The sequence below is a fragment of the Fukomys damarensis genome, unplaced genomic scaffold, assembly GCF_012274545.1.
Source record: "Fukomys damarensis isolate Sample0158 unplaced genomic scaffold, DMR_v1.0_HiC HiC_scaffold_9, whole genome shotgun sequence".
Taxonomy (NCBI): Eukaryota; Metazoa; Chordata; class Mammalia; order Rodentia; family Bathyergidae; genus Fukomys; species Fukomys damarensis.
In genome coordinates this window covers 21,675,550-21,695,668 of record NW_022900921.1, presented here as the reverse complement: position 1 = coordinate 21,695,668, position 20,119 = coordinate 21,675,550, and the positions used below count along the sequence as shown (strand labels likewise).

Here is a 20,119-nt window from a genome sequence, read left to right as displayed (position 1 = left end):
ACCTCACAGACCCTAGTGTTAGGCAGCACAATACAAGGGACTCTGGACATCAATGACTTCAAAATGCGCAAATAAAATAGTAGAAAAGGAGGATGTTAGGAAATGCGCATCAGTACAATATTTAAATCTATCTGTATTGAGGAATAGCATGAGGTAGTTATGTATGTAAAGCTCTTTAAGACACACTTTTGAGAAGAAATTCAAAGAGTGAGGCGTGGCACATCGGTAATGATAATGGTAATGATGATGAAAACAGTAGTAGGAATTAACACACAGAGAAGGCTGACCACAGGCCAGATGCTGCTCTGGGTACATCACTTATATCAGCTCAGTTTAAACACATTAATTCCAAAGAAGGTCTTTGCAATAGGTGCAATAATTATTTTCACTTCACAGATGAGGAAACTGAGCTCAATTTTATTCTGTGTTCCCTTGTGTTATTTAAATATTTTATAATGAGGCAGCTTTCATGAAAATGTATAAAAACAATACTAACAATAAGAAGCATTAAATAAATGCAAGAGACAGGATTGATATTTATCAAACACCTACCTTCAGGCTGCCATGTTACATGTCTTCCTTACAGTTAATAAATTCCTTTCAAGGGAAGATTATAGGTGTCTTTTTAATTAATGAAGATTGGAGGTTTAGAGAGGTGGTATAACTCTCCTATGGCCACTCAGGACTTGGAACCATGCTCCTCCATGCTAACGGGGCACCTGGTGACGCTAAATCAGTGTGTACTGATTTGACTTTACCTTCCTCCCTTGTTCTGTGTTTCTCAGTGTCGAGTATGACTTTCGGCAGCAGGAAGGTAGGTTCCACGAAGTTCTGCAGAGCCTGGAGGAGGCGGAACCAGCTGAGGAGGCATCTTCCCCACCAAAGTCCCCAGCAGAACCCCCAGCCCCTGAGAAACAAGACTTGCGGAGGAAAACCAAGAAAGTGAAGAAAAAGTGCTTTTGGTGGATCTGAGCTCACTGGGACCACCCCTTGACCTCCCCACTCGACTCCCTGTGATGGGAACTCACTGCCCACAAGGCCTACTCTGCTCCTTTGCAAAAGACCCAACTGGGAGCCCTTGACTTGTGGAACAGGAGAACATGGGCTGGTGTGACCCTGCTGGACACCTTCCCCGAGTGTATGCCACTGCTTGCTGAGAACTTCATGGACAATGGCGTGACTACTGCTGAATACCCTGTCACACGTAGTCAGGCTTCATCTCGGTCTGTTAAATCCAAGTTCCCCATAAGCAAAACCCCTACTTCACATTTTAACATCTCTGCTACTCTTCATGGGTCTATCAACCCAAAGGAAAAAAAGATATAAAATCCACATTGAGCAGAGCAGAAAGACAGAGGAGGGTTATAAGCAGATATCCCTCCCCACTTAGGTAAATAACCTGGAAGTTTCCTAAAATGTCAGAATACATAAGCACAACAGAAGTGGGCAAGGCATAAACTTGCAAGATCACTCTGGTGTGTTGGGATCATTTTCGTTATAATTCCAAATCAAGGAGCTATCATCTCATGCTGTATGGGCCATACAGTCTGTGGTACTGTAAGGTCTCCCCAGGATACCCGGACTTGGTACGACCATCCTAGAATTCAAAGAGGGTTTTGCAGTTGTAGCTCCTCCAGGGCCACCTAACACCATATATCTCTTCCTGGGGCCCAAGCCTACCTGGAAGTGGGGAGGGTAAATCTGGCTGTAGTCTGAATTTAAAAGATTTTGCACTTTATCTTCAACATTGAAGATCATGAGATTCTGCAGCCTGTCTGTGACATCCTTTCAGTGACAAAAATAAGGCTGAGAAAAACTACAACACTCCTTTTTGTGCATTCAGCCCTTGACAGCCCTGTAGATAGGTTCAGACAGATATGAATCTACACAGTGTCCCTTCCCAGTGACCAGAAAACAGACACCGCATTGAAGAAGCAGCAGGCCTGGGGATGAGGATATAGCTTTTGCCATTTTCATATTAAAGACCTTTCTTTCTAAGTCTGAGTTCTTTAAGACTGGTTCACTCTTTTGAAAAGATCTCCACACACAGAGGGCCAGTCAAACCTGCATGGCTGAACAAACTTCCAAAAGTACATAACTAAGTAATTGCTACATATTCTTAGGGAGGAGGGATAGGCTAGAAAGGCTCAGGGTCCTTTTTGTTAAATTAAATTCTCTGCCAGCCCTTGGTTGGACTGATGCTGTCAGAAAGGGATCCTAAAGCTAACCATACCTTAAATTAAGAAGGAATCTCACCACCCCTTTTGCTGAAGCCCCAGTATCTCAGGGAGTGGCTCTGCAAAGCCCCGCACCCTGTGGATATGTGGGATATGCATATCCCACTGCAAAGTGAGACTAATTGAGTAAACCACCCAACAGTTTCACCTTTTCCTGTTACAGCACTGCAGTGCACAAAGCTGTTTGAAGGAGAGTGAGGGAAACTTGGCAAGGAATCTTGGCTTGCACTATTTAAGTCTTGGAATGTCATTCAAGATGTTCTTGTTCTGTTTCTAGTGTAATGTTTAAACCCACAAAATGAGACCAGAATACATAACATCAAGTTAGAATTAAGATAAATACACTTGTCATACTTAAGAAACCACATTTCAATAAGATGTGCTACTACTGGCTGAAAGCCACAGATCTTTCTTGCGTATCCATACAACCAACTCTCAATTGGCCCCAGCAATGGAAAAGAGCAGCACAGAGGATAATCCAATAAAATAAAAGCATTTGGGATCTCTTATGTAATTTTAGCTTGTAGAGCTCCCATTTTAATTTGCTTTGCTTATAATAATTTTGAATGAATTTATATTTTGGGGTATCATGCTGGAATAAACATAATCCTGCTCCTAGAATTCAGAAACCAGGCACCAGAGCAGTCTAGCCCACTAACCTGGGCATACTGCTTAAGTTTTCAGAGCCTGTTTGTTCATTCTTGAATGAAGATAGGGACATGTGTATTGTCTGCCCACCTTACAAGCTTCTAACATCAAATGAGGGGAATCCCTTAGAGCCGAGCTGAAGCATCTGCTCAGTTAGTGAGAAATGCTGAGACAAATTGTAGGTAACTCACACAAAACTAAGGAGCCTAGGTAGTCTCACACACACACACATGTTGAATTGGGGGCCTCACATAAACCCTTTACAGACTTACATAAAACTGGGATTGAAAAATATTGACATTTTTAGAAATAAAGTCAACCAAGGCTATAATGATTCTATACCAAAGCACAACACTGCATTACTTGGACCACCTACCTGTAACTGGGAAGGAGGTCCCTTTTGAAAACTGAACCTTTATAATCAATATGACGAAAAAAGGATTTGATAAACACCTTCTTGCTGAACATAAAGGATTGTTTCTATGTTCAAAAACCCACACATACAAGTACTGAAACTCTGCTCATCTACTCATGGGAAAACCGCTGCTTCTTTGTAAAATATTATGTAACATCTACCACGACACTCTAGAGAAATGCTACCCTTGAGGTCATATGGTTTTATGGAGAGAGATTAATTTAGCAAAAATTACTTTTATAAAATTGAAGGGGAACATATTGATATATCAACTTAAATTATGGGAGTTTATGTAGCTGCTTTCTCTGTAGTTAAAAAAAATGTGTATTCACTATCCTTGGAACTTAATACCAGCTCAGCTGTAGAGCACCTTCTTATAGACAATGTACTAATAATGTAAGGTTTTGTAAATTTCTAAACTGTTTTAAATGGGATATTATCTTTTGCAATAAACTCACATATTTTTCCTAGGTTTTAAGACTCCATTATTACCTTGGGTTGATTTGGGTTATAAAATTTAAACTCAGAAGGAAGGTCTCAAAGGACCTACGGCCAGGATGGCTTTCATTATAACAGCTTTAACACATATCTCAGGGATGAACAACAGAACTTAGTGTCACAACGGCCGCATGGAGCCCTGTGTGCCCTGGAATCAAGGGAGGCGGCATCAATCAGTGCAACCACCCCTACTTTAATTCATGGGGACACACATTCATGATTCTTGTCATTATGCCTGTACACCTGACTCCAATTTACTCCATATTTTTCATCTCATTTTTCCTTAAAAGCTACCTTTGTATCACCCATATGAGGAAAACCAACATGATGGTCCTTAGAAGATGAAATAAAAATCATTTTATTAGATTCAAAACTATTTACAATTCTGAAGCCTGTGGGCGCTAAGACTATGGGCAGCTATCTTTATGGAAAAGTGATATTTGCAAATATTCAAGGCATACTAAAGTCACATGAACACCAAATCCATTTTCCACTTTACTAATCGGGATATTTGAGAGAGAATGAAAAACAAAACAATCTTCTCATCATATCAGTTGGGTGTTTTTCTGCCTTGTCCACAAACTATCTAAAACCCTCTTGTTTACATCTGGACTATCAGTTCTCCATTCAGGAACTATCAATTTAGGAGAAACAAAGACCACAAAAATCCTAGGACATAAAATCAGAAGCCTTGGGCTCGAAAGCTTTCTTTTTGCTGGGCGATCTCAGAGAAGTGGCTTAACCTCTGTGAACCTCTGATTTCTCTTTTATAAAATGTAGCCCCAGCCTCAGAAGGGTGTCCTGACAATTAACTGAGGGAAAGCCCCGAGCAAAAGTCAGGGCATGCAGTAAGTGCCCAATAAATCCATATATTCATGCATTCAATTGCTGGTGGAGGTAAATTACAAAAGAGGAAGGAAAATGTTTCCAGGAGGCTACAGTTTGTGTCAGAGACAATATTATGATTTTTCTCAGGGTAAGGAAGAAACTCTCTCAGGCCTTATTACAGCTACCATGACAATGCATAATTAATAACCAAGTGTTCAAGGATGAAGAATATCCAGGCACGTGAGACCATCACACACGATAGTGTTTTAAGGAAAGATGGATCTTTGTAGCATGGAATCAAATATCCCAGAAGAAAAGGAGACTTCAAGAGCTGGTCACTTCCACTGGAAGTAAGAGACAAGTAAGTAAGGCTAGATGATCTACTCCCAGGTTTGCATCAGCTGGGATCAATATAGTATGTGGGTGGAACTTATGAGCACCTGGCCATTCTGGAAACCACTGAGGCTAGACTTGAAACTCATTCTCGCATCCATTAGCTGAGCAGAGTCCTCAATATGCTCTCCACTTGAAAAGGCTCTAATTTAACCTGCTTGAGGCAACTCGCTATATGCTAAAAATGATATTTCTTTTTTTAAGCTCCAGGAATCTAAAATGTTTTATGACCTTTAAACTCATCAAGCAGGAAAAAGACTGGAGCTGGGCATGGTGGCGCATGCCTGTAATCCTAGCACTCTGGAGGCTGAAGCAGAAGGACTGCTATGAGTTAGATGTCAGCCTGGTCTACATAGTGAGTTTGAGGCCAGCCTTAACTACAGAGCAAGACCCTGTCTCAAAAAACCTTAAGAAAAAAGAAGCAGGCTGGAGCACACATCCAAACCCAGTGAAGATCGATTGTATCATGTGCCAACTACGTTTGATCAGCCTAGCAATCATAATCCCTTATGGGGATGCTTTTACTTCAATCCCTCCCCCATCTTATTTTAACTGACTTACAGCTTACATTCCTATTAAAAATTCCATACCACTCCTTCTCTTGATTTTTCAAAAATATATGATTTCTTCCAGCCTCCTAAAGAACCCTTAGCCCATGAAGAGTTGGGATATATCCGCTGGTGACATATAGACTTTGGTTTTCTCATTGCCAGGAAAAGCCAGGTTTCCAGGTCAGCAGTTGCTGGGGTCAGCTTGCTACCCATCATGGGCATCCTGTTTTAATCCCCCTTCCTGGCTTAACTGGCCTCTACAGAAACTACAGAGACCCCAGTGGTCTCCCCTCATTCACTCTCTTTTCTTTCTTCTGCATTCTCTGCACAGCAGCTAAAGTCATCAACTGCAAGATTTAGATTCAAACTACATCACTCTTTCTATTAAAACCATTGAATGGCTTCCTGATAAACTCAGAAAGTTAAGACCAGGTCTGTTGCAATGCAGATCCTTTGCAGGACCTGCCCCACATCTCCAGTAAGGTCCTGGCACAAGACTGTTACCTGGCTGCCCTCCAGTTGAATTAATTCTCCTTGGAATCCTTGCTAACAACCCCCAAAGAGTCTGGGGATATGACAGTCTTCCTCATGCCTGGAACTCTTCACCACACATCCATCTGCCAAGTCTCCAGAAGGTAACACTGACCACGATTAATACCACTACTGCCCCAGACTGCCCCAATTACTCCTCTTAGCCATTCACTAGGTACCAGGAACCTTGCCTCGAAAACCACAGTACAGCTGTCCTTGTGCATGCATTTGCACCACTCTTGAGTGAATGTATTTCTCCCTAACAAGCCTACCATCTTCCTCAGATGGGAACCTATCTTACTTTTGCTTGCATTTGTGTTTCCAGTTCTTGTAATGGGATTCAACTATTTGTTGCAGGAGTAAAATAATGAATACACTGGACTTAGTGGGATTAGACCTTAAAAGGGGTCCTTAATCTTTCCATTGTCCATCAGTCTTCACATGGTGATGGGACTATTAGCACTATTAGCCTGTCTCTGAGCTCCCAGGATTGGGTCTTCAGCAGGTGATGTGCCCAAGGCTTCTAACTCCACTGTGGTCTATGTGGCAGGACTCCAGAATCATTAAGACACTACTGTCTTCTCCCTGTACCTTTATCCTGAATATCGACAGCCCAGCTTAACCTTGTTTCAGAATAAATTGGCATCATAATTAAATCCCAGGGCATTTTGCACATTTTACCAAGATACTGCCTTATTGTAGGAGAGAGAAAATGAGTTTTGAAATTAAAGCAGATTGTTAACTATTTTCACTGTAATGTTTCTATTAAAATGCCCACATTTATTACATATGACCTAGTCCATTTCAGACAAAATGCAATTTAAAAAAGACAGGGTCTAACGAAAAGTGCATTTGGGCCAAAGTATTTTGTCTTGGCTTCAACTATGACAAAAGTGAAAAGACAATAAAGATCACACCAAAGGAGTATTTGCTGTAGAGCAAATAAAAGCTTTATTATCATGAATGGCTTTCACAGATTCTCAAAATCCATAAGTATATTGTATTAAATTTCACTCAAACGAAATGTATAATTTTTCTCTTGAAAAAAACCTCAACATACATTATTTTAGATCATCAGTCAGATACTGTGACCTCCACTGGGCTCTTTGGCTTGGTTTCTGAGGTAGCACGCAGAATGCTGTGATATCAGGTTATGCTAAAAGAATAGCCTCCTTTCTCAGGAGCCATACGGGCTGAGTCATTTCAATTGCTGAACTCCACAGCATGTCGTACCAGTCTTTCACTGAGGGCACCAACAGACTGAACACCATCCCACCAGCAGCCACTCATGGTTGACTGAAGGGACCAGAAGTTATCTGTGTTTGTCACTATTTTCTGTTTGTGTGAGTTTTTCTCAAATGAAATAATATACCTTTAGTGGTTGCAAATGAAGGATCAAAGAGAGCAAAATCAAAGCAATGCAAAACATCAACATTCACAAACTCAAGCTCCTGGCCTGGAATGCACTTCCAGGATTGGATCACCTCTGCTATTGCACATTCACCAGCTGAGAATACTTCACAGAGGAGCCCCAGTCTATAATCACTTCCCTCAGTGTGCAGTTATCTAGCCCCTTCTCTGTGCCGGGCCAGGAGCCACAGACTCAGAGAGAAAACTGCCGAGGCAGCCCTGGCCTCAGTAAACTGTGGTCTACTGGGGCCTCCCGTAATAAGCAGGTGTCCTTTTCTGAAATGCCCCACCTGGAGGTCATTCACCCTACTTCCAACCTTCCTCTTGGACTACTTGTCATCCTCTTCCCCGTATGTTAAGGTTCCTGAGAATCAGACTGCTTTTCTTACTTTGCAGTCAGTGTCCGATGTCTAGGAAGTCCTGATTTTGCTGCACTACAAGATTCCACCATTGTGAGCCCTTATCTCTTCCATGTGGACCCTGTCCTGGCCGTCAAGGTCTACTTCCGCTCTCTGTTTTCCAGCGTTGTCACAGTTGCCTCAGAACCTAAGACACGTACTCAGCCATGTCATTCTCTGGTTTTCTGTCTCTAATTATTTTCCGCCACCATCCACAGGCACTGAAACTCCTTTGCAGCAAACAAGGTGCCTTGGCAATCTGACTTGCACCAGCAGTTATGCCTAGCCTCCAATTAGCTCACTATCCTCTGCTCCTTGATACTCTCCAAAAATGCAGGGGACATTATATATTAGTGACTGCACACTCTGTTCCCTCGGCCTATTCTATTGCCTATCTATCATAGGAAATCAGTTTCATTTGGGGTGAGAAGGGCAGCAATATTACTAATGAGAGTGCTGATAAAATCTCTAGTTTCTGGAAGTTACAATGGAATATTATTAAATGATTTGTTTCCATCATCTCATTTATTCCTCAAAAACATTACCACAAGGCAGTTTATGTTGACAGCCATTTTCCAGCAGGATAAATGTAGAGTAATTTGTCAAAGTCCACAGTATGGGGTATGAAAACTGGTTCCTTCAGGTCTGCCAAACTTGGGAGCCTGGGCTCTTAACTTCTATGCCAGACATCAAGTTGCAATTTAAATGTCATCTCCTCTCTGTAACTTTTTCTGATCATGTCCCACCCCCGCTATGGAATTAGTCATTCCACTCTCTGAAACCCACGACACTCTGGATAGGCTGCCACTTTTCATGTTCCATTGAGATTTCTTTTGTCAACCTCTCACACTCGTCTCCACCAGAAAGCAAAGACTTAAGAGATAAGAACTGTCATTTCCATCTCTGAGTCCGTCCATGAGCTTCCTGCCTTGCCTAAGAAGCTATAAATGCTTCCTATAGATTGCTGAATGAACTGGGAGAAAACAGGGCTATGTAAGTGCTGAGAGGAGAAATCACCCAGAGGAAGAAAGACAGAGCAGGACAAGGCCAGAAGTCTTGACTTCCACCAGCTTTTCTGCCTAATTTTGAACAAGCACCTTCACCTCCATGTTTAAGATGAAACTATCTGCCTTTCTGGTTTCATGGGCTGTTGAGAATAAAAGTGAATTATATACATAGAAATGCTCCAGAAAGTCTATCTGATTAATGCCCCCCCTTTTTAAAGAAATAGTGTTTGAGGGCCAGAGATTTAGCTCATTGTTGCCACTGCCTGCCTTGCAAGTGCACAGTCCTGAGTTCTATCCCTGGTACCCCCCGCCCCAAAAAAATAGTGTTTGAGATTTTTTTCTGATCACAAAAGGAAAACAAAATTATTTTAGAAAGTTAAACTCCAGAAATGTGCAAAGGAAATGTTCTCTAGGCAACATAATTTTAGTCTCAGAACAGAGCCCTAGATCTAGCTTCTGATACTGAGAGTCTCTGATGTGTGGTCACATTTCTTCTCCCTCCCTGACCTCCGCTCTCCTTGATGACTTTGTTGGTGGTGTTGAATTCCTGTGATCCTTCTAACTTGAAGTCATAAAATTTTCTTATCTTATTAAAAATCATCATAAATATCATTTAATGCTGTGTGCAATACAACATAGTATGACATAGAATAAATCTAAGAAAACAGCCTCCAATTTGGAAGGATCATTTCACAGAGCTGATTCCTTTGACTCACAAAGGAATCCACCGAATCCTCTGAGTCATCTTGGGTGGGAAGACACAGACCTGAGACTTGTGGGGAGCTTGTTTCATTAGCAGCTGTTCCAACTGGGTTTCTCAGTGGGCAACATTAGTCCTACAACATTCCGGGAGGGAAACTAGTGATGGAATTTTCCCTTCCAGGTTGTTCTTCAAGGCCTTTATAGCAGACACAGGAATGCCCCAGTCCATCTTACTGGAACTTTTTTCCCAGCCCAGCTTCAATGGCTTGGGTGTTTTCCAGGGGCACACTGTGAATTAAGGCTTGGTCTGAACAATGGCACTACTGGGAGGGGTCTAACAGGTGGGGCCTAGTGAGAGGTCCTTAGGTCACTGGGAATAGCCCTTGAAGGGGACTCTTTGGTAGCTGCTTCAAAAGGTTGCTTTACAGGCCTCCGTTTAGTTCTACCCAGACTTCACTGATTCCTGGTTCAAGAAGTGATCATTGCTCCAACATGGAATCACACCATTAACATCCATCATTTGTTGGGAGGTTCTCCCTAGAACTTAGCCAATGGAAAACTTAACCATGGCCTTGAACCTCCAAAAGTGCAAACTCAGTAAGCCTCTTTTTGCTTCATAAGTAACCCATCTTCGGTATTTCATTATGGTAACGCAAAGCTGACTGACACACCAGTGTAGGAACAGCTTAACGTTATTTTACAGGAAAGACCTCAAGACAGCACTAAAAACAGTTTGTAGTATTATCCCTAACGCTGTGTCAAAGTAGGAAGAAGACTCCAGCACAAAGAAGATTCACAACATTTCTTTATTTGCGGAGGGTCCATGTTGCTATAAGCCCAGGGCTACAAGCTTGACATATCTTTTCATTCAGTGCTCACTACTATGTTGTTGGCAGGTCATAATCATTATCAGCCACACTTTACATAACAGGAAATTTAAGACTTGAGCCAGGAAATAAGAGCCCCTCATTCCTAGAGAAGGAGATAACAGCTACTTCCCTGTCAAATCCTTTCAAATCCATAGCTTGTCCCCCCATTGCACAGCCCTAAGAAAGCAAACGTGGACATGGAGGTGTCCAACCAATGTCCATTGCAGACATCTGCTTCTCCAGGACTCCACAGACAAGAAAAGGCTGGTCTCTGTTCTGGTGCCAGGAAATAGGACACGAGATACTGTGGTTTTAAGAACACACTAAACATCACTTGTACACAATCAGATTTGTCTAGCTCCAGTAACAGATGACAAAAGGCGCAGAGCTATTCCTAGGTAATTTCATTAGGATTTGATGACACACTGGTCTTTTGGTGACCACATTTCCCAGCACTTGCTGAATAATCCCCAAATTCCATCTCTCTCTCTCTCCCCCCTTTTTTTTTCTCTCTCTCCTCTTCTCCCTCTCCCTCTCTCCCTCTCTCCTTGTCTGGGTGCTGAAAGCTGCAGCCCAGTGTGTCCAATAAAAACCCCAGTTCAGACTTCAGCTTCCCCATCTCCTGAGCTCACCTACTCTGCAGAACCATGAGATCTTGGCACAAAACGAACCTTTTCTGACCTGATTTTTTAAGGTCAGATCTTTTTTAAGCTGGTCATTTATTCATCCTTTGCTTTAGTTTGTCCTTTTCATTAACTCACTTAAAAGTTTGGATTCAGTATCTGCTTATTGCCAAGCCCTAAATACAGTAGGAACCAGTCCCTTCTTTAGTGGGTCTTAAGGTTTCTGTGAAGCACAAACAAAGGAAAATTCCAGTATGATACAGAAATAGGAATAATTGTAATATGGATAAAGAATACCAAGAAAATGAAAAATGCTGGCCTAAGAAATTGCACATGCTGCAAGGACCATGAGCTGAGATGAAGGAAGAAATGTTACTCCAACTTAAAATACCCCAAACTTCTCTCTCCACCTATCTAAATTTTCATGGCATTCAAGTTCCAGACTCAGGCCATAAAATCAAGGTTAATAAATAACATCTGCCCATATATGCAATGGGCCCCTTGAAAGTGAAGCCACTAAAATTATATATAAAAAATTATATACATTTTTGTTAAAGTAAAGCTTCCCAACCTGCACCATTACAAATTAGACAGCGACCAAGGTACCCTCCTCCAATGATACACTTTTGGTTTACCAACTGGAATTTCAGGTCTCATAGCATTTTTACTATTTTCCTACTTGACTCGCCTGATATACACACATATACAAATACATACGTGCACACATGTGCCCATACTTACACACACACAAGCACATTCTCATGCAGGATTTTTCCCCATTAAATTGATTTTGTGTCAGCAAAACAACTTCATAGATATATGTAGCGAAGTGCTTACAAATGCTGGCTTTCACTATGGCAGAAGTGCATAGGACTTGGAGTTCCATGTCCCCCATTACAGGCTTGCAGTGCTAGGCAAAGGGTTTGAGCCCTCTCACAGCTGTTCCATATTTGAGAGGGGATAAGAGTTTCGCTAGCCTCACAGATTAAATGGATTGATACTCTTAAAGTGCCTGGCACCATTTCTGTCACAGTCTCCACCAGGGCTCACCCTCACCATCTCCCCACTTATCCTGAGCAGGGGAGAAACCCTTCCTATTGCTCCTCGTCCTCCTCTTCCACTAGGATCAATTTTTCAGTTTCAGCCTTCACCCACTGATGCTCCTGGCCTGCTTGTGACAGGAAAGGAGCAACAGTAACACTTGTATGCTAAGGAAGAGGCTGTATAGTTTGTATAAAAATAAAAATAGAAAGACTCTCCCACCCATTCAGAAAGTTCTGTTTCCTGGAGACACAGAAATGAACAGCAGAGGCATTACTCTGTGTTCCAGAAAGGGTGGTTCTGTTCCCACAACACAGTGATGTGCACAGGGCTAAAGACAGCAGAGGGGCTGATTATGGTGGAGGTGAGGAGAGATCATGAGGTGCCCCTTGGGCCAACACATGAAGGAGGCAGAGGAGTCATAGAGGGGTTGGTCTGGCAAAGAAAGTGGAGAGGAAGTCGCTCCAGGCAGGGAGGATGGCAGAAAGGAGGCTTGGAGCAGAAAGAAACATTCTTGGACTCGCAGAGAAAAGGTCCACTGCACTGGGCTGGTGCAGAACACCAGGAGTTAATAAACACCAGTGAGAGACAGGGCCAGACTGGGGCACAGTGAGCAGCTCAGCCTTCATTCTTGGGGCCATGGACATTTTCTCATCTGGAAAGTTTTATTTAGGGGACCCATTTGACTGGAAACTAGATTTGAAAGGGACCAGGAGGGAGCCCCCGTGTCTTATGAGACATAACAGTGGCACCAACCCAAGCTGGTGGCACCTTGGTCCTGACTAGTAGCATCAGTAGAGAGAAGCATTTGAATGTGGGATGTCTTGACAGACTCAGATGAAATCGCCATGCTAGCCTCATTCCATTGTGCTAAAACTGCTATTTCTTATATTTCAGCACATAAACAAACAAAATGTTCTTTTTTCCAACTTTATAACTCTTTATGGGTATCGATCGTCTTAAACTGCTGTGAATTCTGTGCCGCTTGGCAGTTGCTGAAAGTTGCCACATAAATTATCTCACTAGATCCCATGGTCTAGGCCAGTGGTGGTGAACCTACGGTGTGCGTGCCACAGCGGACTGTTTGTTATCATTGAAAGCTCTAAAGGTTCCCATCACTGGTCTAGGCAGAGCGGCAGCTGGGCTCAGGTGCTTACTGTTAACATTGAAAACAGTGGATGCCTGAAGGACACCTGTAGTTACCGATAGTTTGACTATATGACAAACTATTTGGAAGCAAAGACTCAAAGAAGAGGATTCCTGGATTCAAATCCTATTTCTTCTAGCAAACTGTGTGATTTCAGGCAAGTTATATAACCTTTCTGTGCCTTAGTAGTCTATTAGGAAAAAAAATGCATGCTTGATAAGAGAGATGAAACACGTAGGTACTTAGCTTTTTGCTTGACATACAGGATATTTGCTCAATAAGCGATAGCCTTCTTATAAACACTGCATTTTAACAAGCATTGAATTGGGAGCTAAGTGAACACTCTGACAGGGATCCACACAGCCTTATGTCCTAGCCCATCCCCACACCTGTGCTGGATGGACAATGGCCCCGGGGGGTGGGAAGAGAATCTGCTACTGTTTTTGCTGCACCCCTCGGTTGGCCACCTGGGGTTCTGGGGCTCGTGGTCTATCGTCCACTTCCTATTCAGCATCCCAGGAATGGAAAGAGAGGTCAGAGCTCTGAAGCCCTAGCTCTCTGATGACGCAGGCATATCCTGGCACTACAGGGAGGCAAAGTGGTGGAGGATGGGCTGCTCTCCAGATTTCCATTTTTTTCCTTTTTTAACACACTGCTCTGAATTTCTGGAGCTGGCCTCGTGCCAAACCGCATTTACCTTTATTTAATCACTCCATAGACTCCTCTGTGAAAAGCGGGGTAATTGGGCCCAGAATATATCAGCCAGAGGCTTATTTTAACTACCCGAAATAAAAGCTAGATACCGATTTCAACAGAACTACCAGATTGTTTTCCTTCCAAGAATGTGTGGCAGTGGGTAAGGCCTCTGGTTGGTTGCCCCTGTGGGATTGCTGCCCCCAGTGTGGGAAGGAAGGAGGAATGGCCTGGTCCTCTCTGAGGTCAGCACAAACAAGCCTGAAAATCCGCTCTCACACTGCTGCATTTGGGTGGGACGATAATTTCCTGGAAGGGACCTCAGACGACGGGAGACATACATGCACTCTAGTATTCCTGGTCATATCTTGCTTCATTGCCACGAGCTGTGTGACATCAGACATGATTTGTTTTCATTCTCTGATACCTGCTCAGCCTGTCTGCAACAACGGGAGAGAGCGAGTGGCAAGTGGGATCCACACATGGTAAGGAATTCCTTTGTTATAGTTTAACAGTTCTGAAGATTACAATCTGTGTCACATGTATCACATTTTACATTTGATAAATATGCCATGTGTCATGCAGAAACCACCCCCTAATAAAATGTAGGCTCTCTGAGGTCATCTTTATTTCCCATTACTCTTCTAGTCCCATATCACAGCCTTGGTAAAGAAACTACAAATGCATAAAAGAGAATAATTGCTATATAAAAGCATTCAGACTAGGCCACAAAAACAAAACCCAATGATGTCAGTCAGTATACAGTATTTACAAGTATCTTGCATACATTACTATTCACCAATCTTGTAGTATGACAGACATCCCTAGTCAATTCAGCACTTCTTCCCACTGAGACAAGATGTAGCCTCCAAATTCTTCTCAATACAGTACTACCGGCAGCCATTACTAATCAACCAGAGTTGGCATATAAAGCAAAATCTGTCTTAGGTCCTCACCTCAGAAGCTAGGCAGATAGGGAAAGAAAATAGGAATTAGCCAAATCAGGATACATAGATATATGAAAAGGATCACAAAAATGATATTATTCATTGTATACAAGAAACAGAAGTGGAGAGAAGTTAAACTGCAGAAAGTCACGGAGCCAGTTCTCTGCAGAAAGAAGGTGAAAACTTTCTCCAAACGCCCTTCTTCTTTTTCCAAAATGTTCTTTCTACCAAACCATGCTGCTTTTCTAACAATTAAAACTAAGTTCCTTGGTCATAAATAAGCAATTTACATAAATTGCTTACATAAATAAACAATTATCTGACAGATTAGACACTGGAAAAGAGAGGAAGAGAAGACAACAGAAGTGGAAAGGAATTTTGTTTTAGATTTTTGCAAAAATTCCTTTTGCCCCTTTGTCATCATCAGCTCATTGTTCAGGCAGGGAGATCTACAGAAAAGTACAGAATGGTCATTGCTAACAAATGATAATGACAAGGTACCAAGCGCAAGAAGCGGTCTGGCCTCACCATATGGTTCCTGTGGTTTTAATAGCTGACACTTTTTATCTCAATACTCCTACTTCTGCAAATGAGGAAAAAAAAAGTCACTATTCAATCTGACATAACGAGGAGTATTGCAACCAGCTACCCTTCCCCCTTCAAGGTCTTATTGGAATTCCTGAAGTGCTAGAAATGTCTGGTGTTTGCCATAAATATTGATCATTTAATATTCCCCAGCAATGTAAACCAACCAATAAAAATCACATCTGGAAAATTAAAAGTGACTGGTGGAATGGGTATTTTTCTTTCTTGTCATATTTCAATTCTAAATTAAATCGGGGCCTTTGACGCTGAGACAGGGACCCCTTGACCCCTGAGTAATTATTTTCTGATATCATTTTCTTTAATTTGGAGGAGATATCTCCATGTTAGGAATTGCTGGGAAGGCCCAATTCATGCCAGTGAGCCCATTTCTTAAGAAATACTTGATTGCTTTTCTCATTCTGTTTGAGGCATTGGCCTGCTCCTAGCGAGGTGCATTTGCTACATGCCTATAATACTCCTCCCTCAAAACCTACATTGTTGTAATTACACGAGCAAATCCAAAATCACTGAGACTAATAGCATAGCTTTTGGAAACAGCCCAAGGGACCTGGGAAACCTCAGCAGGCAGTTCTTTACACTGTTGCCTCACTCCCTGATATGTGGGTTTCCGATATTGAGAAAACACATTCAATCAATTTGAAGGAAGCACATACAGAAATATTAAGGTAGAAATGACACAACATTCCCAAAGCGTATTTCTTTCTTTCATTCATTCACTCATTTGTTCATTCACTAGTTCCTTCATTTGTACAGAAAATATTTTTTGAGTACCTATTTTATTCTAGACATCTTTCTTTGGTGAGAATAACAGGAAGAAACATGGTCCCTGCTCTAAAGAGGTTCGAAGAATAAGAGGAAAGGGGACAAACAGAAAGAAGACCCTACAGTGTGCTAAACACTATGGGCACAATGGCCTGGCCATTGTGAGCACTTAAGCTCTGAGAGCAAATAGCACAGCAAAGAAGTGGTGGTGGTGGTGGGGGGTCCCTCTAGTCCCCAAAGGGCAGGGAATGAAGCCAGACACACAAGAAACCACAGGACTAGGACCAAGATGTGGTGGGTAACTACCAGTAGTTACCTAGTAGCAGGCAGAGGAGTGAGAGGGAGGGGTCAAAATCATGTCTGGTTCTTACAGTAGATTCTAAACTAAAATCCTGCATTTAAGGACAGTGTGCAGAGCACTTCAGGGAGCTGGTGATTAGTTGAGCTTTGAGGAGAGTAAGTTTGAAATGTTTGAGGCACATTGCACGGAAGAGGTCTGATTTTGAGGGCACAGATCAAGCCAAACTGTTTTCTGAGCACATAAGGTGATCTTTAAAATGCAGAAAGAATAAATAAAGAATTATGTGTACAAAGGTTTCTCCTGTGGGATGTCAGTGGCATATCATCTCTAAGAGACAGGTCTACTATTAGCCTATTTTATAGATAGGCACAATCCTTCAAAAGTCTTCTGGCATAAGCAAGGAGCTCTGGTCCAGGTATATTTGACACATACCCCACTTGAAAAAAACAAAAGAGGTAGATAACATGAAAAGTATTCAACGTCATAATTCATCAGGGAAATGCAAATGAAAGCCACAATAAGCTGCTAGCAGAACTATAACAGACCCATTAAAATTGTTAAAATCCAAAAACTGCCAATACTAGGATAAGGGTAAATGAAACCCTCATTCCTGCTGGTGGTAAAGTGTCAAGGCCACTACAGACAATCACTGGCTAGTTTCTTACAGAGGTAAATATATACTTACCATATGCCTCACCAGTCTCACTCCTAGATTTTTAATCAAGAGAAATTATAATATATTCATAAAATTTATATATAAATGTGTATCGTAGCATAAATCATGACAGCCACAAAATGAACACAATCCAAAGACATCGAGTACCAAATATACAAACCAAATGTTTGTACAGTGTAACATTGTACAGCAATAAAAATGAAGTACTGATACTTAAAATATGGATAAACCTCAAAAATATTGTGTTAAGAAAAGAAGCTAGACACAAAAGACCTCAAATTGGCCAAGGAAGGTGGCACATGCCTATCTTACCACCTAATCAGGAGTGTGAGGCAGGAAGATCACAGGTTTGAGGCCAGCCAGGGAAAATTAGTAGGACTCTTGATCAAAATAAAATACATGGGACTGGGGGTGTGTTTCAGTGGTAGTGTACTTGCCTAGGACATACAATGCCCAGGATTCCAACCCCAGCACTGCAAACATAAAGCAAACAAAAAAGATCCCAATTCGCATGATTTCACTTATGTGAAATTTCCAGAAATGGCAAATCTGTAGAAATGGAAAGGAGATCAGTAGTGACTTAGGGGTGGAGAAGAGATGGAAAGTTAACTGCAAATGAATGTTGAGGGTGGTAATGGTCTAGGGGCACAACTGTATAAATTTATTAAAACTCACCAAAATGAATACTTAGATTGTTCAGTTTTAAAGTATATTAATTACACCTCAATAAAAACTGTTAAAGAAAAAACAAAAAAATCACAACACCAAGGCACAGAGAAGTGTTTGAGTGAGAGAGGAGGTACATGCCAGGGCTGTTTCTTAACGACATGAGCCTGTGCTGGCCCTTGAAGACCAGGTAGGAAGTCAACAGCACAAGGAAGATTCCAGGAAAGAAAGAAGCACAGACTGTACATGAAGGTGACAGCTGGGCATGCTTGGGCAATAGCCAGACATCCATTTTTGATGGGATATGTGGACAGAAAACAGGAGATGAAAGACTAAAACATCCAGTTGTGACCAGACCAGTTGCCAGAAGCTGGAAATGGTCAGGCTAACGCATTTAGGACTTATTTTGGTAGGCAGTGGAGAGCCACTGAATATTTCAAAGTACTGGGACATCCTGGCAAAGATTATTGGAGCAGCAGTAAGGAATGTGTGTTGGGAGGGTCAGCCATCAGGGCACAGGAACAAACAAAAGGCTCAGATAGCTACATTGCAGGTGAATAAGGGCCAAACTGATCACTTGCCTATGTGGATAACACAAAGGGTCAGAGAGACTTACTGCAGCAGATAGAAAGGAAAATAATAACAGACATCCCTTAGCACTTTCTACAATCCAAGGCCCATTTTAAAGAATTGCTGCTCTAAAGGGAAGACAGCGAGTTAAGAACCTGTTATATACAGAATGAGCCAAATAGACAGATGATCATCTTTAGGTTTGCTCCAAAGAAAAAGAATAAAGATTAGAAAGGCCATAAAGAGCTTATCTAAGGTAGGTTACGGGAGTCATGGATAAGGAAGCTTGTAGCTGCATAAGTAATGGTGTAACTTCTGTGGTGGAAGGAGAGTAAGTGAGACAAATGACAAAGACCGGTTTATAGGGCCCTCTGGCTCAGAAAAGCAGGAGTGCTGGTACTGCTGCTGCTCTCTGTGGGTGTCACTGCTTCTTTCGTTTTATCTCCCTGCAATGCCTAGGATGGAACCCAGTGCCTCATGTGTACCAGGCAAGCTTTCTACCACTGAACCACACTCCCAGCCCAGCCCAAGGTTTTACATGTACACAATACACATTATGCAGATAGGCATATATGAAAGTACATAGAACTGAATTGGTAAAAGAAGACTGTCACGCTTGGGCTGCTTCTAGTGATCAAATACTTTCCCAGCCACAATTAGAACAGTTTAGACTCTTAAATTCTATATCCACACAGCAGGACTGTAGTGTGCTGTGATTCGACCTCCTCAAGCCTGGATGCTGCCATATCACTGTAATGCAGAGATGCCAGTCTGTTATCTGAAAGCTGGACCCAGTTTTTTGGAATTATATAGTGGTAATCCACATTTTTAATTAGGTGCCAATACTTACATGTCAGGAGACCTCATATAAAATATGGAGATTTTCAACTTCTCTTAACAAATTAGTATTATCAACTATATGGCCCAATTTACATGGTATTTCAGTGAAAGCTGAATAGCCCTGGTCCTCCTAAACCACTAGGAGGTATATTTCATCCATCCATCTATCCATCCATCCATTCCTTTATTCCTTCATTTAATAGGCACTTATCAAGCAACTACTAAATGACAGGCACTTTTGTAGGATATAAAGATACAGCAATAAACAAAATAGATTAAAACAGGTGTCTTCCTGAAGCTATCCTCATTGAGAAAGCTAGACAATAAACAAGCAGAGTGATCTATAATTCAGGTAATAAACACTAATAAAAAAAAAAAGTAAGCCATAGAGATTGGAAGACAGTAGAGAGGTCCCAGACACTGTAAACATGAGTCAGGGCAGGAAAGATTCTATGATCAAGTGATGCTGGAGCAAAATCTGATTAAGATGAGAAAAATGTTCCCAGGTACCAAGGGAACAGTATTGTGTGTGGGAGAAAGTAAAGGAAGGAGAAGCGGGGAGGGGCATCTCAGGCCTAGTGATGGCGTGGATCTTTCTGAGTGGAATGTGAATCCACTGGCAGGTGTATGCAGAGGAGCAAAGGGGCTGGACATACTCATTTATGCTGAGGTCTGACCCCTATAAACATCGCAATGTTTGATTCTTGTTTTAAACCAAGAGGGACAGAGGGTAAAAGGTTAGCAATGGGTTCTACGTCTG

The 20,119-nt window shown here is 41.9% G+C and overlaps 2 protein-coding genes across 7 annotated transcripts in view; one reads left to right on the top strand and one right to left on the bottom strand.

Moving 5' to 3' along the window:
• Positions 1-3,664, top strand: part of Insyn2b (inhibitory synaptic factor family member 2B) — a 108,291-nt gene extending 104,627 nt beyond the window's left edge. For 2 of the 4 annotated variants that reach the window (XM_010622196.2, XM_010622197.2), the window contains one exon: positions 786-3,664. In XM_010622196.2, coding sequence (XP_010620498.1) covers positions 786-972 — 187 coding nt within the window. In that variant the 3' untranslated portion in view covers positions 973-3,664. The remainder of the gene's footprint in view (positions 1-785) is intronic. The other 2 variants (XM_010622199.2, XM_010622198.2) reach the window with 1 other exon arrangement.
• Dock2 (dedicator of cytokinesis 2) overlaps positions 1-20,119 on the bottom strand; it is a 418,217-nt gene that overhangs the window by 199,803 nt on the left and 198,295 nt on the right. The window lies entirely within an intron of this gene.